Here is a 23,201-nt window from a genome sequence, read left to right as displayed (position 1 = left end):
GCTGCTGTATATCAGGGAGGCTGGTAAACATGCAATAATCCCCTTTGATCCCTACATTTAAATTCATAAATTAGAGCCTCCCAACTTGCTATCTCTGGATTACTGACGTTAGACATCTTCAGAGTTTCTCAGATGACAATGGTTATATCCTGTCTTTGGGTTAATGGCACATGCCATTCACGCTTGGCAGGATACATCTCTAAGAGGGGACATACCCCGCTTCAGGCTTCAGCGATGCAATTAAAGTCAGCCCTCTCACCCACCATTACATCATGGGTGAGAAAGCTCACTGTGCACTAGCAAGCAGAAGCTATGAAACCAGTTTGTGGAATCTTAACATACTTTTGAAAATTTCACATTCCAGCGGTGGTATATCAACTGTTTTCTTCTTTCATTAGGCTAGACTACAATTGGCTCTAACAGATATACAGGTTTTATTATGAATGAGAACTTCATTCAGTTTTCTTTCACTTGTATTCTAGCTATCATACTATCTAATTTTATTGACCTTACCTTGAATAAATATGTAGAACTTTCATGAACTCTGGAAGAGGAAAAGGGATCTTATATACAGAGATGTCAATTGCCCAGGTCAGTTCTGTATCCCGTAGATTGATAGGATATCAATAGGAGCATCAGTTGTATCAACAAGAAAATCCCTATGGACTTTCGGAAATCCATCAGATTCTATTAGCCATTTGGAGAAAATAAATTTAATAAACTCCTAAAGCTTTGGGTGGAGAAAAATCACAAAGTTCAAAACTGAGTAAGAAATGGTCTGATAATGAGATCATGTATATGTAAAAAATACTCCACCCTTAGATTCTCCTTTTGAATTTCTTCTCTATCTGAAAATATAAAATGCATGCTGTCATTTGTACTGGATTTTAATGACACATTGGAACAACAGTTTTCCTGCTGGCCAGGGATGTAGATCCTAACTTCATTACATCTCTGGAAGTTCTCAATCACCCAGGTCATGGTTGTCCCAAACTGCTTTTTAAAAGGCAACTGGACTTCTTGGGGTTTTTTTTTCTTGAAGCTTCTTGGATGAGAAATAAAACATCTTCAAGAAAAAAAAAGAAGTCCAGTTGCCTTTTGAAAAGCACCTTTGGGACTAACTTCATTACATTACTTTATTTTTCAGAGATACAGAAGTTGTAGTGCAAACTTACTTCATGTAGCAAGACACTTTAACAGAGACAAAGAACAGCTACTAGTGTTTTGTCTTTTTCTTATATTGGCAGAAAGGTTGAGGGAAGAACTTTAAATTCATGCAGCCGCAAATGCTCATGTTCACAAGAATCCCAATCAAATGTCTGCAATAATCATAATTGTCCTGTACTGCTACAAGAGGAAGACAGTGTTCTGTATTAGATGATACTAGCCTGATCCAAAGAGCTGTGTTTGTGACACAATAAGTATGCAGAGTAATACTGAGCTGTATCTCCTGTAGTTAAAATAAATGATACTTGGCAATGTCCCAGCAATTGGAATTGGAATGGGTGTAACTAGATGTAGAATATTATGTAATTTTATCTCAAAAAGTTAGTGATTTTCTATAGGCTTAACTTGTCCTTCTAAAATTGGTCAGAGATGGAAGAGTTGCAGAGAATTTGTTTTGGTCTTCCTTGCCAAATGAGGCACTCCCTTCCTTATTGAGTTATTCTAGAACAGAAGTACTAAAGATCAGAACACACTGCCTCATCTAAGAACGCGAAGAACATTGATCAGAAGAAGACTATATCCTTGTCTCCAAGGCATAATATAATGCCAAGGGGAAAATTAGCCATGATCTTTGATATTGACCTGAAATGTAACTGCTATAGGATGCTCGTTTCAGTTTTTCTTTCCAAACAAGACAATTTTATTCTTCCTCAGAGTTGACTAATATTGAAAAGTCATAAGGCAATACACTTTGGGTCTACCCTAGCCAAATAAGAATTATATGGTTTGGAACCCAGTTACCCTCAAAATAACTGTGAAACTGTGAGCTCAGCCACCTAAGTTCTGGACCCATGCCCCACCTGCTTGTTTAAGTCTTCTGGGAGGTGACATGTGGTCGGGTCCAAGGGGTAATTATGGCCGCCTAATGACAGGGGGTGGTACCTCCTATGCTGAAGGAGGCAATGGGGCACCTCCTTTTCTAGAAGCTATCCTTGAATCCAACAGTATTAGATAACTTTTGCCCAATCTATGTAAGAAAGGTTGTTGAGAGCGTGGTTGGCACACAGTTACAAAACACCCTGGATGAAGTGGATTATTTGAACTCTTTCCTATCTAGGTTCAGGTCAGGGCATAGCACTAAGGCAGCATTGGTCACATTTTTTATGACCTTTGAAGGGCTCAGAATGGGTGTGTGCACGCAACCATTCTGCCCACTCTGGATCTCTCAATAGTTTTTGATACCATCGACCACTGAATCCTTCTGGAACACCTTTGGAGGTTGGGACCGGAAAGCACTCTGTAAAAATGATTTTTCTCTTTCATCTGCAGCCAGTTACAGTTGGTGGAAGAGAACAAGTTGAGCTACTAGGCCTTGCAACATGGGATAGCTCTGCGCTTGAGTCTTTCACCTCTCCTTTTAAATATCTACATACATGAAACTGCTGAAGGAAGTTATCCATTGGTATAGGATTCATCATCATCAGTATGCTAATGATACCCCATTGCTAATGATACCTCCACCCCTAGCCAGATAAGTGCTGTAGTGGTCTTGGCCAAGTATCTAGAAGTTGTAAGGGTCTGGCTGGAGAAGAACTGGCTTTGACTCAATCCTATCCTAGCAAGACAGAATGGCTCTGGATTCCCTCTCCTCAGGCCCAGATGATAATTAATCTCTGACTCTGGATAGGTGACACTTCCCCAGACTGAGTTGGTGCGCAATTTGGAGATCCCCCTAGACTCATGGCTCCTGCTCATTATCAATTTTCTACTTAGATAAGTCTTAGAGATTAGCATTCAAAATTACGTAGAAAATACAATTTTAATTTTTCTATTTTAGAAAGTTAAAAAATCCATAATATATACAGTCATTCCAATTGCATTTTTCAATGTCAATGAAGTGGCAAATATTCATTATGCATTTTATAATGTAGGCAGTGGATCATAGTTACAAATGGCAAGGATTGTGTGTACTGGTATGCATGGAAAGAGATTAAAAATCTTTATGTTATTTATGCATTTGCTCTATACATGCTGCTTAGAATTTTCTTTTGATTATTTCCATATTATTTTATCATAATATAAACTCTGCAGAATGTAGACTACATATAAAAATAACATAGAACTAAGGGTTCTATTCTAGAAAGGAGGATACGTATGCTCAGCTGCTCTGCAGCTACAATAAATTTTATTTAACACTACTTTCCTTGGAGAGATATACTGCAGACACTATGATTCACAAGCTTGCTCTCAAGTGAAAAGAAATCATTTGTTCCCAGGAATCCTGACATTAAACTAAATCTATAATAGATCCATTGCCTTTTTGTTTTACATCATTCCATTGTTTCACACAAAACACATAGATGCCACAAAGAGGACAATATAGTTATAAATCAGTTTTGATTGGGATCTAGTTGATATTAATCTCTCAGGAGGCATATTTATTTGTGGAAAAAATCTACTGAATTCAACAATACACACATAGAAACTGTCTGCAAGAAAGGAGGAAGTTGGCCTCAAAATCTATAAATACAGTAGATGTAGTCATTAAAAGTGTTTTTAACTTTTTCACCTATTGTTGTCAGTAAATTTCTCATCCCTTCCCTAAATGTAATCATTCCATATCATAATGAATAGTATTCTGGATGATCTCTAACAGCGTCCTACTTTATAGAAGGTATAGCATATAGAAATGGGAATGGGATTACTTGCCACAGCCAACTCACTGCAGCCAACTCACCATGGCCATATTGCTGTGGGACCACTCGCCACATCCAACTCGCCGTGGGACAACTCATGGTGGGACAATTTAACAATTCTATTCGATTATTTAAAATAAATTAAAAATTATTTCAATTTTTACCATTTACATTTCATTCTATTCTTCCTTTTGCAACCTTTCTTTAATTATTCTTTTCCACAATTTTTTTGGTATTAGTGTAATTTTTGTCCTGCAGCGAGTTGTCCTGTGGCGAGTTGGCCATGGTGAGTTGACCATGGCAAGTTGGCTGCAGCAAATTGTCACAGACCCTATAGCAGTGGTTCTCAATCTTTTTAATGCCGTGACCCCCAACCGGTCGTAAGTCGAGGACTACTCAACCGGTCCTAAGTCGAGGACTACTCAACTGGTGCAGCACCGTTTGCAGAATGGGACTTTTGGCGGGCTCAGCAGGGCAGAGACAGCCTGGACAATTCCTATTGGCTTTTGAAAGCCAATAGAATTAGACTCTATTCTAATAGAGAATAAGGAAAAGGAGCTAAGGAAAAGGAGGGGAAAATGGCGGACTGCGTTGTTTGGAGACCCCCGTGAAATGGTCGTTCAACCCCAAATGGGGTCCTGGCCCACAGGTTGAGAACCACTGCCCTATAGAAACATAGACCCTATAGATATTAAACCATGCTGTTCTTTAACTCAAAAACATAACTAAAAAAGAATCTGAAATAAGGAATCATGCTTACTATAGTTTGCTATACTACCGTATGTATTTTAATAATTACTTCTATATTAAATAGGAAATATTTACTTAGTAATGTCCAAAATAGTTTAAAAAGGATATATACAACTCAGTATGTTATAACCCGTTCCTTTTTTTTAATCTAATCAAGGCAATAATTACTACCGATTATATAATTGCAAGTTCAAATAATATATTCCATTTAAAATTAGCTAACCTCTCTGCACTATTACATCACTTCCTTACATGATAAGGAATCTAAACAAACATTAGTGACTTAAATGAAACAAAATAGATGACAATGAAACCTTTTCTATTTCAAGTTAAAGCTAAATTAAGGCTAATTACTACCTTGGTAGCCTCTACTGTGCAAATACAGCATGAATATAATGAAGATGGAGTGGAAATTAGACCTTCAAGGGAGGCAAGGGCAAAGAAATGGTGATAAGACTTGCATACTTTCTGCAGAATGTGCATGTCCTCTTACTATTATGCTGGTTTGATACTTCTGAAGTTCAATATACATTTCAGTTTTCATAAACTATGATACTGAAAAGTGTCAAGGAAAGCTATGAGCCAGATTTATTTTTAGAATTAAAAATAAGTGTTAAGCACAAGTGCCATAAATATAACTAGATGTATTAATTAATAAGCTGGATCTTTATGCCAAAATCAAGGCACACTCAAAGAGGAAGCATTAAGAGAAGACTATGCTTTACAAAATCTCAAGAAACTGTCTGAACCAGACTTCCAATGCAATTGCATTATGTATTACATATCCATTCTACATGTACAAATTAAAATATTTATGGATCCCAGCAAAATATAGATATAAAACATTATTGCATTCATCAGTGTTGTAGAAAATTGCCTCTGTATTGTGATAGTTCCTGTCATAACCATAATTTGCAGGGAAGGGGCGTTGTCTTACCCGAATCCTTTTCTCAGCACGGAGATGGATAATCCACCAATGGGTTTAGACTGTGTTCCTGCCCAATCAGATCAAGTCAGCCAAAGTTGCCATGCCCATCCTGGACTATAAAGATCCCATTCTTGACGCGAGCGTAGCCATTGACTGACTGCAAGATGTGTTGGCTCATCAATCTAACCCTAGGCCTAAGTAATCTGCGAGGGCAGGAGTGGATTATCCATCTCCGTGCTGAGAAAAGGCGTTCAGATAAGACAACGTCCCTTCTCCAGCACTGGAGATGGATAATCCACCAATGGGACATACCAAAGCCTACTGTCCCTGAGGGAGGGGAGCAGGCCGGTCCAGCATGACACTTTGAGGTACGACCTGTTGGAGAACCCTCCTACCAAAGTAGGTCTCCGCCGAGGCAAACCTATCAATCTTATAGTGCCGTATAAAAGAAGATGGTGAAGACCATGTGGCCGCCCTGCAGATGTCTTCAATGGATGCCTGAGTGGCCCAGGCCGCGGAAGTAGCAGCACTCCGAGTAGAGTGGGCCGTAATCCATCGTGGAACTGACAATGAAGCAGCTTGATACGCCCCTGCAATACACACCCTCATCCACCTGCCAATCATGGAGGAGGAGACCTTCCGACCCCTGGAGGAAGGGCGGAAGGAGACAAAGAGGGCCTCTTAGTTACAGAATGCCGCTGTCTGTGAGATATAGTACCAGAGCGCCCTGCGGACGTCCAATAGATGCCATTGTGATGGGTTAGGACAGAAATCCGGGAGCACGATTTCCTGGGCCCTGTGGAAAAGAGAGTTGACCTTTGGAAGAAAGGTAGGATTGAGGCGGAGAACCACTCGATCCTGATGGAAAATGCACAGGTCATCCCGGGTAGAAAGTGCAGCCAATTTGGAAATGTGTCATGCCGACGTGATCGCCACCAAGAATGCCACCTTGTGGGACAGATAGCGCTCGTTGCACGTTTTTAGAGGCTCAAAGGGAGACTTGGTCAAGGCCCGAAGAACACGTGGAAGCTCCCAAGAAGGGTACTTGTGCACTACAGGGGCCTGGTGTTAGCGGCCCCTTTGAGGAATGAGCGGAATAGGGGGTGATGTCCCAAGGAAGCCGCTGAGTCACAGGTGAGTACTGTGGAAAGCCGAGGTGGCGCAGCAGTTAGAGTGCAGTACTGCAGGCCACTTTAGCTGACTGTGTTCAGCAGGTCAGCGGTTCAAATCTCACTGGTTCAAGGTTGACTCAGCCTTCCATCCTTCCGGGGTAGGTAAAAATGAGGACCCAGATTGTTGGGGGCAATGTAAAAATATATATATATATATATATATATATATATATATATATATATATATATACACACACACACACACACACACACACACACACACACACACACACACATTGCTTACTTGTGTACACCGCTTAGAGAGTGCTTGCACTTAAAGCTGTATATAAGTCTCATAAATAAATAAATAAATAAAGCGCAGCGATCTGTCTGCGCAATGTGTTCGGGGCCAAGCCCCTCTCCAAACCCTCTAACAGATAGTCCAGAATATGGGGAACGGTAAGGTCTGAGAGTGACAAGTGTTGAACCGAGCACCATGAGAGAAAGTTTTTCCATGTGGCCTCGTAAATGCGGTTTGTAGAAGGGCGACGGGAAGCCTGGATTACCGTAATGACCCCTGGAGAGCAAAGTTCCTGGGACAAGATTGAGCGCTCAAGTGCCAGATGGCTAACTGGAGCCATTGGGGGTCCGGATGGAGAATGGTCCCCTGGCTGAGCGAAACCCGGTCCGGGGGAATCCTCCATGGATCTGAGAGGGAGAGACTCACCACATCGGCGAACCAAGGTCTCTGTGGCCAGTACAGAGCCACTAGGAGGATCTCCGCCCACTCCCGAAGAAGCTTGCGGATGACCGCCAGGAGGAGAGAGAGAGGAGGGAAGGCGTAAAGCAAGCCCTCCGGTCATGGGCTCTGAAGAGCATCCATTTGTTCCACCCCTGGAGATGGGAACCGGGAAAAGAATCGAGGCAGCTGTGTGTTGATCGAGGATGCAAAGAGGTCCAGCAACGGCAAGCCGAATTGGTGACAAATTTATCTGAAAATCCTCGGGTGGAGTTGCCATTCTGAGTGATCCACCGTTGCCCTGCTCAGGAGGTCGGCCTGAGTGTTCGCCTCCCCCGAAATGTGATCGGCCTTGATGGAGGCCAGATTGGATTCTGCCCAGGAGCCCGGTAGAAGAGCTTCGGTCAATAGGGTCCGAGATCTGGTGCCCCCTTGCCGGTTTATATGAACCTTGGCAACCACGTTGTCCGTGAGGACCAATATATGACGCGTTGTCACCAGACTGTGAAAGTGGCGAAGGGCCAGATGTATGGCCTGGAGCTCCAGCCAACTGATGTTGTACCGAAGGTCTGAGCAAGACCAATGGCCCTGTGCCCACTGTGAGCGAAGGTGCGCTCCCCAGCCGAACAGGCTGGCGTCAGTTGTTAATACAAGCCGATCTGGCTCCTTGAAGGAGGATCCCTTGAGCATGGCGGGCGAGAACCACCACGTGAGAGAGTGTGATACTTTTAGTGGGAGTCTCACCCTTTGCTGGGAGGCGATGAGGTTCTGTCTCTGGAAGGGGAGCAGGAACCACTGAAGTTCCCTGGAGCGCAGCCTGGACCAGGGGACGATTGCTATGGCCAAGATCATTTTTCCTAACAACTGGGAAAGCCTGGCCAACGTTACAGTTCGACTCCTGCATAATTGGAGGACCAACTCCCTTATGCTGTCCCAGCATTCCTGTGATAAGTAGACCTGGCACTCCACCGTGTCTATGATGGCCACACTCAGAGAGGAAGCATTAAGAGAAGACTATGCTTTACAAAATCTCAAGGAACTGTCTGAACCAGACTTCCAATGCAATTGCATTATGTATTACATATCCATTCTACATGTGCAAATTAAAATATTTATGGACCCCAGCAAAATATAGACATAAAACATTATTGCATTCATCAGTGTTGTAGAAAATTGCCTCTGCATTGTAATAGTTCCTGTCATAACCATAATTTGCAGGGGAATTGCCATCAGCGTGTCATGAATTTCTATTAATTTGCACCATATTTCTGGAAAAAGCTGTGGTATTGACTGTATTAAAGAGGATACTGTTCCTTTTAGTAACTATTTCGGTTTTGCAGCAGGAATGGTAACTCTTTGTCATGGAAAGTTTTTATTAAGATATATTAGACCAAACAATACAGAAGAGCTGAAGGCCACTATTGAAGCATCCTGGTCTTCCATAACACCTCAGCAGTGCCACAGGCTGATAGCTTCCATGCCACGCCGCATTGAGGCAGTAATTGCTGCAAAAGGGGCCCAAACCAAGTACTGAGTACATATGCATGCTTATACTTTTCAGAGGTCCGATATTGTTCTGTGTACAATCCTTGTTTTATTGATTGCATGTAATATTCTAATTTTCTGAGATTATGGATTTGGGGTTTTCATGAGCTGTAAGCCATAATCATCTCACTTATGACACATCACGGCTTGAACTATCTTGCTTTGCATGTAATGAGTCTATCTCATATATTAGGTTCACCTTTTAAGTTGCATTACTGAAATAAATGAACTTTTGCACGATATTCTAATTTTTTGAGTTTCACCTGTATAGAACGCAAAGCATCCTTTAATCCACTGATCTTGGAAGAAAGTTAAGGATTTGATATTTGTGTATTTTGTGATATTTCCTTTATTTTTAATATGGTATTAATTACAAAATTTTCATTTTGATTATTACAACTAAGCTGTTGTACACACATTATAGCCATAACACAAATGCAGTTGATTAATTGGTTTTTTACATATACTGCAGTGGGCTGCAATTCAATGCATCAGATTAAGTGGATATCTGAATACTTTAAATTACAGAAAAATATACAAGTGATCTCTAAACTTAATCTAGACTTCAGTAGATAATAATACACTGAAAATAAAACAAATAAATAAAATTTTATTACCAATTGTAGAAAAAAGGAGAATTTTATCAAACATTACTCTTAAACATAAGAATGTGTATGCATGTGTATAGTGAATGCATGCATATGATTCAATTTTTTGAGAACATAATAAAATAGAACATATTTAAACAAAATTTAAGATTATTTTTAAAGTATGATAATTCTATACTATTTATTTCCATAAATCTTGGAAAAAAGCAGGGAATTTTTTAAAAAAATCTCATTATTTGGCTACATAGCTCTACAGAAATAAGTTTCATATTTCTAGGCTTGAAAATAACATATTGGTGTTACACTAGTCAAATCATTAGCTGGCTGGTAATTCAAAACATGCCAGGGAGAATTTTATGCCTTCACTTCTCCAAATATTGTCTTCTATCCATGAATTTGTTTAGAGTTGCAGTTCAGTCAGCTATTATATGCAAAAAATGAAGGAAGGATTCCCTCCCCCCCTTTCTATCCTTGCTACCAATTACATTACTATATGTGGGAACAATGCTTAAAACATATACTTTTGCCAAGGATGTCAAGCTATAGGAGAAGATGAAGGATTTACAGTCAGTTTCTATGACATTCCCTAAAGAATAGATAGGGCTCAATTGATGGGACGAGAGAAGCTTTCAAACCCTCCCATCATTACTGCTAAAAATTGGCAATACTGTTTGAAAGGGTCAATCTATAAAAATAGATTTAACACAATTACAGTGAGGAAAAAAATAGACCTAGTCTCATTTGCTGCATGATGGTCTTGCCACTTTGCATCATTACCCTACTATCCTCTGTGATTCTTTCTATACCTGTCCTCCCAGTCCACTGCCCATTTATTTCTGATTTAAGCTTTACTTTTACTCTCTTTTGGGGAGTATGGAGTGGGGATACAGTTCATGTTAATTAAGCCAGTATGATGAAATCTATTGTATCTTTCTGCCTCACTATTTTAGAATGGATGTTTTGTACCACAATAAGAATGTTGCGTATGGTAAAATAATTATTGACATCTATATGGTTATAATAACTTCTCTTTGGATAACCAGGGAAAAGTCTGCCAGATGTCCTTGCTGTCAGCAGTACTGTCATTGTTTTCCTTATTTTACTAGCTTTTACTTCTGTCTGGCAATTAATCAAAAGTTATTCAAGTATGCACTGCATCCTGTATTTTAACCAATCAGGAATCTTGTTTAAAACAACTAGCATTAAAATATGCTCAGAGAAATCATTAAACTGTCTTTCACATTTTATATAATTTTTCATTGTTCTTCAAAAGGTAATGACGTAACTGAAAGCAGTTTTGTGTCTTTCCAGCATATCTTAAAAATTGTCATGTTACATTTCAGGCAAACTTGTTTTTAATATCAATTATTGAAATATTCAGAAAAATATATTGTAATGTCCAAATTCATATTTTAAGCAGATAATTTCATTGTCACTGCAGTACTGTTTTCACATTTAACTATATTTTTCTAGTTGTCTTATAACACCTTCCTTCAATGTTTTCTTCTACTTGATTCAGGAAGTGGTAGTAAAATATAGTAGACAGAGGCTACATTGACACATGTTCAAGTTGATTACGTGCTAACCAATTTTTTATGGTTGTACAATATATTAACCACAAACTATTTAAAAAGACTGAACTGGTATAATAATACCCTCAGTTGCATTAAAAAACAAATCTAACTAAACTTGACAATAACAAAGTTTGTTGTGTTAATGTATTTGCTAGATTTTTTTTCTCTATGACTTCATTAAGCATGCTTTCTGAACATACCAGATTGTCAAATTATTTTCTGTGACTTGCAACTGTTCTAAGTGCACTTAATCTAACAACTTCATTCATCTGCATGTTAGATCATACCATTTAGAGGCAAACATCTACCCACTTACAGGACAGAAAGACTCCCAAACCTTTTATTACCCATCGCTCCATAAATAATGTGTAAATGAAAGAGTACACTAATTTCCAATTCAGATCATACAATTCACACACAGAGGCACTCGTTCCTCCCTCCCCCTTTCTCTTTCTCTCTCTCTTTCTCACACATACACATATTCTAAATGGCCTTCAGGCACATTCCCAAGAGCATTTAAATCAAAGATTTAAAAATTCAAATGAAGAACTGAGAGTGTCTAGAAATATATTTCTAATATATTTTTATACTAATGATACATTCTCTGTTACCTGGTATTCACACTTTTTGTTAGTTTTAATAAACAAAAGGTTTAACTTAAATATTCTATTACAATTCAAAACTTTTAAGACTTTAATGTCATTTATTTATTTTAGCAATGCATTTTTCATTTTGTGTGTAAATCCAGACCATTTCATTTGCAGGATAAGCTCTAAATATATAGAGATAAAAATGATCATGAGTAGAACAAAAAGAAATAGTTTTGATTTCTTCTCATTCATTTAAGATAATGTTAATTAGACAGGAATTAGACATAAATAAAAAATGCATATAAATAGTAAATGTTTAATGATTTGATGTTGAAGCATTTTTAGCTAAAATAATATAGAAACTGCCTACGTGGATCAAAAAGTGATGTCAGATTTCTTGCAAACCAAGAAATTCTTCAAGATAAAATTTCAAATATTGTATCTTCAACAAAAAGCTGTAAATTCAGAACTATATAAGAGAGATTATTTTAAAAGATATAATTTATTAAAAACTGCAAATTTCCTTTACAATATTGGTATCATAAATTTGAAATTACTAATCTTGCATATCTCTTATTTTCTGACACAAAATTAATGCATTAATGGTTGATTTATTTTGTTAAAAATAGCTTTCAGGCATTATGAATATTGAACTATGTGTTACTCTAATTAAGAAGCTATATTCAATAGTGAGACTTAAAAAAAGCCATCAGTGTAGCATACATGTCAAATTAAATTGCTTATTTTGCTGTTCCATGACTTTGACAAGAACAATGCACTCAACACTCAGTCTCATTACTTTCGACCATCCCTCCCATTTATCACTTCTGCCTTCTGTCAGAACAACTGTGGACAGCATTTGATTTTGTACCATATTAAAAACAACTGGTCTATTAAACTTTTTCTTTGTAGCAACATTAATCTCTACTCTATAAATTCCCACCTTCTCCCAAACCAAGCACAATTTGTAATGGGTAAAATTTAGCAGTAGTAAACATTCTTCCCTGGCCAAGAAAATTCATTATGAATTAAAACTAATTAGCAGATTTCTATTTTAAATTAAATGTGTATAAACACAACACAGTATCGCAGCATCTGGGGATAGCAGGAACCATCATCACCACAGACAGTTAAAGGGAACAAGCAGATTTTCAACCATTGTAATAAGTCTGCATTAATTTTCCCCACCACACCCCTTTCTTCTCCATGTAAAAGTGCCTTACAGCAAATGAGCTGAGCAGCCTGGAGACATTCAGTTTTGACAAGATTTTAGATTCAACATTTACTTACCTTTTATAGAAACCATGAAGAGGCTGAAGACAGAGAAACTGCCAATAATCCAAACAGAAGGCCTTTAACTTCAGCATTTTAAAACAACTGAGTTGCAGCAAGTAAAACCTTGCTTGTAATCTTTAATAACAGACTATCACACTTCTTAATGGAGAAAAAGGCCAAACAGTATTACAGTTAATTTCCCTCCCCTCTTTTAAGAGAAAGCAGCCTGGTTTTTTGTTGCTACCAATGTATGCCAGCTCTTTATCCACATGGTACTGCACCTGCATAGCTACAGTGCTGTCCTTTAATACAAAGAGACAATAGTACAAAGGCTACAAATTCATTTTCTGATCCATGTTTCTTTTGATTTCAGTTAATTTTCCCACCGCTCTTTCAGACAACCAGTGATTGGCATTACAAACAGAAAAAGAAAAATTCTGCCAATTTAGACCACTCCAAAAATCTTAAGTAATTAGGAAATATTCCAGTCAGGTTTCTTTAAGGCCCCTACAAAAACATCAGGAAAATTCACAATTCTTGAGTAAGAAGCAAGCAAATATTCCAGTCTGCTGAGGACAAACAGATATAGAGAATATCATATAAAACTCCTCAGTTCTGCAACTAAGCTGAATATAACTTTTTTTTCAAAAAAAAAAAAAAAAAAAAGCCTGCTCCTCCTGTTGTGAATCACATCTGCTCCATTGTCTGCCAGCACATAGAAAAATGTTAGTCTCTTTATGATTAGAAAAAGAAGAGAGGTAGGAAGTGACACACAGAAGTGTGGACCCTCCCTAGTCACAAAATAAATTATGCTTATCTTAATCCCAACACACTTTGCCAGTTAGGTCTCTCTGAAGAAAAACTAATCATCTGAACCACATGGTGCACAGTGGGGCACGCTCCCAGCTATAAAAGCCAGTAGGATAAAGCCTCCCAGAGATAGGTTGATTCTGGTTGTTATGGCAACAGAAACACATTGATAAAATCTAAAATGGAAGCCTGATGACAGTTTCTCATTGGCTTCCAGAGATATAATGCATGTATAACAAGCAATACTGAGACACTCTTAGCAATCTCATCAGCGAAAATTGAATTTGGGGCGAGGCTAATTAACAGCACTGTGAAATAGCAGCTAGTCCTCATTTAGTTACAGTGGAATTTTATTCTAAGGGGACCACAGAAGCAATTAGCAAAGAGGTGCTTTGAAAAAAGGAACTCTAATATTAGAAGCATTTGCTATTTGAATCTTTTGAGTGAGGCAGGAATGATAAAATCAGCTTTCATTTACTCTTCTTGGAAACCTCAAGCTAGTTGGAGCCTTTATCTTTGAATAAGAGACTACACATTTCTGCATATTCTTTTTTTTTTAATGTGCAGCTTCCGTTACATACATGACAGATGCTTGGTATAAAAATATGCAAAGAATAAATGTTCCGGACTTCCGGTGGTTAAGGCGGTGGAGATGGCGGCTACTTTGTAGCCGTCCTCCTGAGACGGTGTCAGATCCGCGGAGCACAGCGTTCATCAGCTGGCCCGCGGCTCGCAATCCTCTTCCCGGGCGAAGGGAAGGGGTAGAGATCGCATGAATAGAGGTAGAACCTCTTAACCTTCCCTGGATTTTTATTTTAGGGGGGTAGAAAGAGTGCTCCCTCGGAGTTCATTGCCTTCTCCGCCTCTCAGCTGTCTTTGTTTCTTCGGAAACAAAGCGAAACACCGCTACCATCTCCGTATTTAAAGTAACCGTGAGTAATTTTAAACCGGACAGAACTGTTTAAAGGATTTTATTTATAGTTTAGTTTTATTTTATTTTTTTTTTAGTTTATTTAGTTTATTTAGTATGTGCTGATTTTTTTTTACTTTTTGAGCTTTCTTTTTTTTCTCGCGGGCGGAAAAGTGAGAGTGAAAGTAAAATGGCGTTTTGAAAGTTTTTTTTTCCTTTGAAAGACGGACTGGCTGAACTGTTGCTTAATTCTGCTTTCCTTTTTATTTTATTTTTTTATTATTTTTTGGGAGTTTTTAAATTGATTCTATTTTATTCTATTTTACCTTATTTTTAATTTTTTGGATTTTTTATTTTCTATTGGTATTTTTATGAAGAAAGAAAGATAAATTAAAATGGCTTCAAAACGACAACCAGCTACTACAGCTCCTAAGGTAACTTCTTCTCCTGCTACTTCTACTGTGCAACAACAACTTAAAATAATACCCTCAGTGCAGCAACCTAAAACTACTCCACCTTCACCTCCCCCATCTGGCACATCAGCACAAGACATTAAAGAAATAATGGTAAATGCTGTGTCACAGTTTAGGGAGGAAATGAAGCAACTTTTGGAACAGAATAAATCTGAAAGTAAGGAAGAAATGAAGAAAGAGATGAAGGAGCTTTTAGAACAAAATAATACTATTTTGAGGGATGACATACTTTTAGCTTTATCTGGAGTGGCCTCAGTGGTCGTGAAGCTGGATTCTAGAGTGGAGGAAATTGAAGAAACAGTAGAACTTTTGGATTATAAATTCCAAGATATGCAGAAAAAAGTGGAAACTTCACAAGATGATATTCTCATGTTTCAGTACAGACAGATGGAATATGCTTTGAGAATAAGAGGCCTGAAAGAAGATAAAACCCAAGACTTGATGGAAATGGTGATTAATGACTTGGCTGTTATTTTGAATATAGATAAAGATGAGTTACGTGGGGAAGTGGAAAGAATTTATAGAGTTAATTCTTGGATTGCAAAACAGAAGAATCTGCCTAGAGATGTGGTGATATATTTTGCTAAGAAGTCTTTGAGAAATCAGATTCTGCAAATTTTTTACAATAAAAGATTTCAGATTGCTGCCCAAGATATTATTATTTTAAAGGAAATTCCACCTAAAATTTTAAGAAGCAGAAAAGATTTTGCTTTTCTAGCAAATGAACTTAAAGCAAGACTGATGCCATTTAGATGGGAGATTCCGATGGGTATTGTTTTGAGCCATGCGGGGACACGTTATAGACTTAATACAGTTGTTAAAGCTAAGGAATTTTACAAAACGGTCCTGGGTGCAGGCTCACCTTTGCCCATGATGCACAAAGTCTTGAGTGATAAAGAGATGGAACAGAAACCTGAAGGTACAGGTGCGATGACTGCTGGACAGGTGGTATGGATGTCTCAAGCAGAGGTTAAAGAACAGAGAATGACTCGTGCAGCACATAAACGTAAAGAAAAAGAACAACAGAAAAAAGAAAAAGAAATTAAAGAATCTACTCAGCAAATTGTCTCAATGCCGGTGGGAGGAGCAAGACCCAAAAGCTCTGCAACATACTCTTCAGTAGCAGAATTTGAGGGGATCTTCTCCAGGCTCAAGGCCAAGGGAGATGGCAAAGCTCCTGACCTGGAATGTTAATGGATTAAATATTCCTCAAAAGAGAAAAAAAATCTACCATTATTTAAAGCAACACAACAATGATATTATCTGTTTGCAAGAAACTCATATTACATCTAAAGATCAAAAATACTTAAACAATCCTCGTTTAGGATCTCATTTTGTATCTCCCGCCCCTGGGAAAAAAGGGGGTGTGGTAATTTATGTTAAGCAGAATTTATCTGCTATCTTGTTAGAATCAGATCCTCATGGAAGATATGTTATGCTTGAACTTGGTTTATATGGCAAGAAAATTCTTATTGTGGGGCTGTATGCACCAAACCAGCAACAGGAGCAATTCTACAGGTTGCTACATCAGAAAATAACCTTGTTGGACTATAGATCTGTGATTTTAATGGGAGACTGGAATGGTGTCTTAGATATACAAAAGGACAAAAAAGGCTCTTCTACTTTTTTTAAACAGGCTAAACTACCTAAAGCCTTCTTTGACATGAAAGAAGATTGGGAATTGAGAGACTATTGGCGTGAACGTAACCAAGAAGAAAGGGACTTTACCTTCTTCTCAGATAGACACCAATCTTTCTCAAGAATTGATTTTTTTTTGATCACAACAGATTTATACAACAGGGTGAAGAATGTAAAAATTTTTCCTAGGACATTGTCTGATCATAGTCCAGTTTGGATGGAACTGTTTGCTGAGAAAGAAGACAGGAGATCCTGGAGGGTGAATGAGAATTTATTTAAACAAGAAAAAAATGTTCACAAACTAAAGGAATGTTTAAAGGAATATTTTGCTTTAAATATGAATAAGGGAACATCAATGTCAATGGTGTGGGATGCAAGTAAAGCTTTTATGCGTGGTATTTTGATAAAAATGAATAACTTGCATAGACAGAAACAGATTCAGAAACGTAAAGATTTAGAAGAGGAGATTAAATTAAAAGAGAAACTCCTAATTTCAAATCCTTTAGATGAAAAGGTGAAAGGAGCTATAAAACTGTTAAAAACACAATTTAACATGTTGATGGCTGATCAAGCTGCAACCAATTTACTATTTATGAAACAAAATACATTTTGTAACGCTAATAAACCAGGGAGATGGTTGGCTTATCAGTTAAGAAAGAAACAGAAACAGAGGAATATAGATAAAATAAATTATAATGGTAAATTGGTTTATCAGAAAGAATTGATTAAGAAATCTTTTTTAGAATACTACCAAAAATTATACAAGAGTACTAATATTCAAACTACAGATATAAACAATTATTTAGGTAAAGTTAATTTTCCTAAATTAACAGAAGATCAGGAAAAAGAGATTAATGGTTTAATTACTAAGGAAGAAATTGTTACAGCTATTAAACAATTGAAATTGGGCAAAGCGCCGGGTACGGATGGGTTGACATCTATTTATTATAAAACTCTAGTAGAAGAGATGACTCAACCGTTGTGTGAATTGTTTAATAACTTATTACAGGGGTTAGAGATCCCTCCATCTTGGCGTAATGCATTTATATCACTGATTCCAAAAGACAATCAAGATCTTACATTGCCTAAAAATTATAGGCCTATATCTCTTTTAAATGTGGATTATAAAATTTTTGCAAAAATTTTAGCCAACAGGCTTATGGGGATCTTGTAGCAGCTTATACATAAGGATCAATCGGGTTTTATAACTGGAAGGTATATGAAAAATAATGTCAGACAAATCATTAATTTATTAGAGTATTTAGAAAAGAATAACCAAGTCTCTGCAGGCCTGATATTTTTGGATGCTGAAAAAGCCTTTGACCAAGTGAATTGGCAGTTTATGTTATGTTTAATTAAGGAGATGAATTTTGGACAAAATATATTACAAGTATTATCTAATATATATCAAAAACAGACTGCTCAACTTATTGTAAATGGGGGTTTGTCAGAGGCTTTTGTAATAGAAAAAGGTACAAGACAGGGATGCCCGTTATCTCCGTTATTGTTCGTTTTAACATTGGAAATTTTGTTGATTAAAATTCGGGAGTCTCAAGAAATAAAAGGAATAGAAATTAATAAAAAAGAATATAAATTAAGAGCCTTTGCAGATGACTTGGTTGTTACTTTGTCTCAACCTACTTGTTCGGTGGTAAAATTATTACAATTGATCCAACAATATGGACGTGTTTCTGGTTTTAAAATTAATAATAATAAGACTAAAATATTAGCTAAAAATATGACTAATGGTGATAAACAGGTTTTAGTTAAGTTAACAGACTTTGAAATTGTTGATAAGGTAAAATATTTGGGGGTTATATTATCTGCTTCCAATGCAAAATTGTATAAAAATAATTATGAAAAGCTGTGGACGGAGGTACAGAAGGATTTAAAAAATTGGAACAATTTACAGTTATCCCTTATGGGTAGAATTGCAGTTATTAAAATGAATGTCCTGCCAAAGTTTATTTTTCTGTTTCAAATGTTACCTATTCTAAAGAGTGATCGTAATTTAGATGAATGGCAAAAAGGTATTAATAAATTTGTTTGGGCAGGGAAAAAACCAAGGGTGAAACTTAAAATAATGCAAGATTTTCGTGAGAGAGGTGGACTCAAGGTACCAAATATGAAATTGTATTATGATGCTGTAGTATTAACATTGATCAGCGATTGGGTGAATTTAACAAATATAGAAATACTTCATTTGGAAGGTTGGGATTTACTTTTTGGATGGCATGCCTATTTAATATTTAATAAAAAAGTGGATTGGGTTTTTAAGTCTCATATTATAAGAATCTCTTTGCTTAGAGTGTGGAGGAAGTATTATAAATGTGATTTTAAAATACCATTATGGGCTATACCTCGGCATGCCATAGAAGGCATAAGGAAAGGGGTTAATATGGATATGGTCTCTTATGCACAGTTACTTAGATGGGATGGCCAAGACTGGCAGTTAAAATCTTTGGAAGAATTAACACATGAAAATCTAATTTATTCATGGTTCCAATATAGACAAATAGTGGATAGATGGAAGATGGATTGTAAAATGGGCTGGCTCAGAGAAGATGAAATTCTTCTAAAACAAGTAAGAGATCAAAGGCCAACCCATATAAAGAGAGTTTATGGGGTTTTAGTGGAATTGGATTCAGAATCTGAATTAGTTAAAGATTGTATGATTAAATGGGCACAGAATATTGGTGAATCGATTTCAATGGATACTTGGGAACTTATTTGGATAAGAAATGTTAAATTCACACAAGCGCAAAATTTAAGAGAGAATTTTTATAAGATGTTTTATAGATGGCACCTTGATCCAAAGAAAATGTCCATTATGTACCCTAATTTACAGCCGAAATGCTGGAGATGTGGATACTTGGATGCTACTTATTATCATATCTGGTGGACGTGTAAGCATATAAAAGCTTTTTGGATTAAGATATGGTGGAATATTCAAAGAATTTTTAGAAAGAGGGTAAAATTTACTCCGCAATTATTTTTATTAGGTATTGTTATTGATTGTGATGCTAAGGAGGTTATATTGATGTTAAATTTGATTACAGCCGCTAGGCTGTTAATAGGACAATATTGGAAGAAGGAATCCTTGCCTACTTTACAAGAGTGGTTTTATAAAGTTTCGTATTTGGCAGAAATGGCAAAGATTTCGGCTTTTTTAAAGGAGCAATCCCAAGAGAAATTTTTTGCGGTATGGGAAAAATGGATAAATTTTATACAACATAATTTGGATATGGAAAAATATTATTTAGCTTTTCTATAACTTGTAATGATTGTTTTTTTTTTCTTTCTTTCTTCTTTTTTTTACGCTTTATGTATTATTATTCATATACTTTTTTATATATGTTTTATTTTTCGTCTACCTTTTTCTTTTTTCTTTCTCTCTCTCTTTTTTTTCCTTTTTTCCTCTTTTTTTTCTTTTCTTTTCTTTTTTTTTAAGTATATATTATTCATCTTAAAGCTTATGTTATGTATATTATTATTATATATATTATGATTACGATTTTTATTATTATTATTAATTATCTTATAAATTGTAAACGTTATTTTTAAAATTTGTTAAATAATCCTATATTCAGTTCTGGGAAGTCGGGGGGGGGAGGGTGGGGTGGTTTGGGAGGGGGGGGGGTGGATGTTTATCTGTAAAATTTCTGAAAAAATTCAATTAAAAAAAAAAAAAAGAATAAATGTTCCAAAAATATATTCTAGAGAAGATACACTATACTCTATCCATGTAACAAGGTGATGATATTTCAGGACAAACCTAACCTCATAATCATGACCACAAGAAATAAAAAGCAATCATGAATCACTGCAATGCCAATTCATATTACAGTATGAATTAAAACCCAACAATTACAAGAGATAGGGGAGTAAGGGGGGAGTTAAATGATGTAAAATAACGTAAACTCATCCACAAATTATATAGTAGCTCAAGTCAATAAAGCAAAACAAAAAACACAATCATAGTGGAATGGTAAGGGATAACATGAAGAAATGTTCTTTAGTTTTCAAAAAGCAAAAATGTTATGTCATCCTTACAAATCTCTGTATGGATGTTGTAGTGACTGTCTTTCTCATTTTGTATTTAATATCATACTAATATTTATGCAATTGACTTTTGGGGCTGCTTTGTTAAATATATCAAATGATAACAAGAAAATAACTTTGTGCAGGCTACATCTCTTTGGAGCTAAAGGATGGGCATCTAACCCTGTCTTTATGGTTAAGTTAAACCATGGCTTGTTTTAACCATAAATTATTGAATACAGTATATACTGAAATTATAGTTCAATTGTTAGGTTCATGCAACATGATTAAACAAAACCAAACTGCAAAATTTAAGATTATGCAATCTAATCTTAAATCATGTAATCCTTATTGGATTACATGATTATCCCTATGTGACTGGGATAATTTGACACAGATTCTAAAGTTATTAGGCAATACACACACAGTATATAAAGGAAGCAATAGGTTGGAGAAAACTTCATCAAGACTAAATACGATTGATCTGATTTGCTAGGCATTCGTAATTAATCTCACCGAACTAAGTATTACAAAAAGGCCAGTACTGAGAATGGACTGGTCAGTATGAAAAAACTTTTCCAAAGGTAAAAATGTTCATAATTTTGGAGCAAACGTTACTAAATTGCAAGTCAAGGTTGGAATTTTTATCAGTATATTAGTATTGATGTGAAGTTGTGATTATTCATGCAGAATCTGAAAACCAGGCAGTTCTTCTTACAGATTTTTATGACATGCATACTCAAAGATTAGAAAGGGTTAAACCTGGTCTGGAGAGTTGGGAAGTTTGAATATTTTTTTGCTTGGCATCAGTCCCATCTCTATTAATGTGCAATCTGAGACAATCACTCAGTCATGTCCAGTGACCATCACTGCAGATACCCATTAGACTACATAATTGGCTCTCAATTTCTTCTTCCTGAAAAAGTGTTCTAGAGATAGTTGCTGTCCAGGTTAAAAACAGAGTTCTTTCTTAGTGTCTAATCATTATGACCTCAGTGGAACATATCAAGGCTATAATTAAAACTAGAATCCAGACCATCTGTAGGGAAGTAGATACTCCACATTTGTAAACTGCTATTATTCAAAATGTTGACTAAAGTATTAGGAACAGACTTTAGGGTCTATCTCTGTTCACTTTTATCTTCACAATAAAAGCATAAAGTTTTTTAAAGTGATTTTTTTTTATTCATACACTGTTCCTTGAGGATATGCTATATCACAAGGTAATACTGCTCTGCCCCCCCCCCAAATGTAATAACTGTTTTTCCCCACTTTCTCATATGCTATTTCATCTAAACATTTGGGCACCCTAATTCTGCAAATGTTTTTTATTACCAAATGTAATCTTCAAGAGTTGAAAGCCGAGATTACAGAACAGCCATATTTTTACCTGTTTTTATGAGCAAGAAAAAAGAGTTTATCGCTCTGTGTTTTAAATAGAAGTACTCAGTGGCTGAAAAATTCTGCATTTTATAAATTAGTTTCTAATGCATACTATATTGCATATATTTAAAGAAAATGCTAATGGTGGACTTTTGTGAGTGATGTATACGCAGCCGATTTAAATTACACTCTCTCGTTTCCTCTGGAATATAAACTAGTAAAATACATTAAATTTCATCTCACATTCTGTCTGAATATAAAACCAGTTCTCTGAAAAGGCATTTCCCGCTACTTTCTTTGTCTTCAAATTCACAGTCTAAAAAGCATACTAACTTTTGGATGTGGTACAACTCCTGCATTGTGATGCACAGCAAGCTGCGTTCAACTGCTGTATATTCATTTGCAGAATTCAGTGGTTGACAGCAAACGAGGGTAGAGTACTCTAACAGGCCATTAAAAAGCAGCTCCAATGAATAGGTTCAAAAGTATAGTACATCTTTTCCAAAAGAATGGTTGCCTTAGCAATCAGTAATGCAGAGGCAAAGCTTCAGTGGCCTACACTGGTAGAGAGGGAATATTCTATGAGTTAAGGACAGCATAAGCTTCAAGATGTCTCTACTTCACTTCATAATGAAAGATACTTGAAAATGACAAAGATAGGAAAAAACTTCTTAATAAATTTTTTACGTGAAATAAATAATAAAATTTGATTAACCTTGTCCGGTTATTTAAAACTTTTTGCATATGCCAAACTCAGTAAGTTATAATGGAATTTTCATGGAAACAGAACTTCTGGGGAGAAAAGATGAACTGAGGAAATGACTGTGGTGGAATAAAAAGCTGATGAATAGACCAGTTGTTTGTAATTTCTCTCCAGACAAGGAGAGGAATTGAGGTTGCCCACAAGTGCTCCAGACAGTTGTTCCTGCAAGGCATTGATCTCGGCAGGTTTAAAACTCTGG

At 36.5% G+C, this 23,201-nt stretch overlaps 1 protein-coding gene across 11 annotated transcripts in view; it reads right to left on the bottom strand.

Annotated features, from left to right (window-relative positions):
- Window positions 1-23,201, bottom strand: part of IQSEC1 (IQ motif and Sec7 domain ArfGEF 1) — a 270,339-nt gene that overhangs the window by 137,828 nt on the left and 109,310 nt on the right. The window contains exon 1 of one of the 11 annotated variants that reach the window (XM_039349425.1): window positions 13,000-14,518. The exons of the other annotated variants lie outside the window; for them this stretch is intronic. Within the exon in view, the coding sequence (XP_039205359.1) occupies window positions 13,000-13,076 (77 nt within the window). The 5' untranslated portion in view covers window positions 13,077-14,518. Of the gene's footprint in view, window positions 1-12,999; window positions 14,519-23,201 lie in introns of those variants that run through there. 11 annotated transcript variants of the gene reach the window in all.

Source organism: Crotalus tigris, unplaced genomic scaffold (assembly GCF_016545835.1).
Source record: "Crotalus tigris isolate CLP2741 ecotype Arizona unplaced genomic scaffold, ASM1654583v1 scf7180000018275.596634, whole genome shotgun sequence".
NCBI classification, from domain to species: domain Eukaryota; kingdom Metazoa; phylum Chordata; class Lepidosauria; order Squamata; family Viperidae; genus Crotalus; species Crotalus tigris.
The sequence above is the reverse complement of the archived record's forward strand: the minus strand, read 5'-3'. Positions and strand labels throughout refer to the sequence as shown.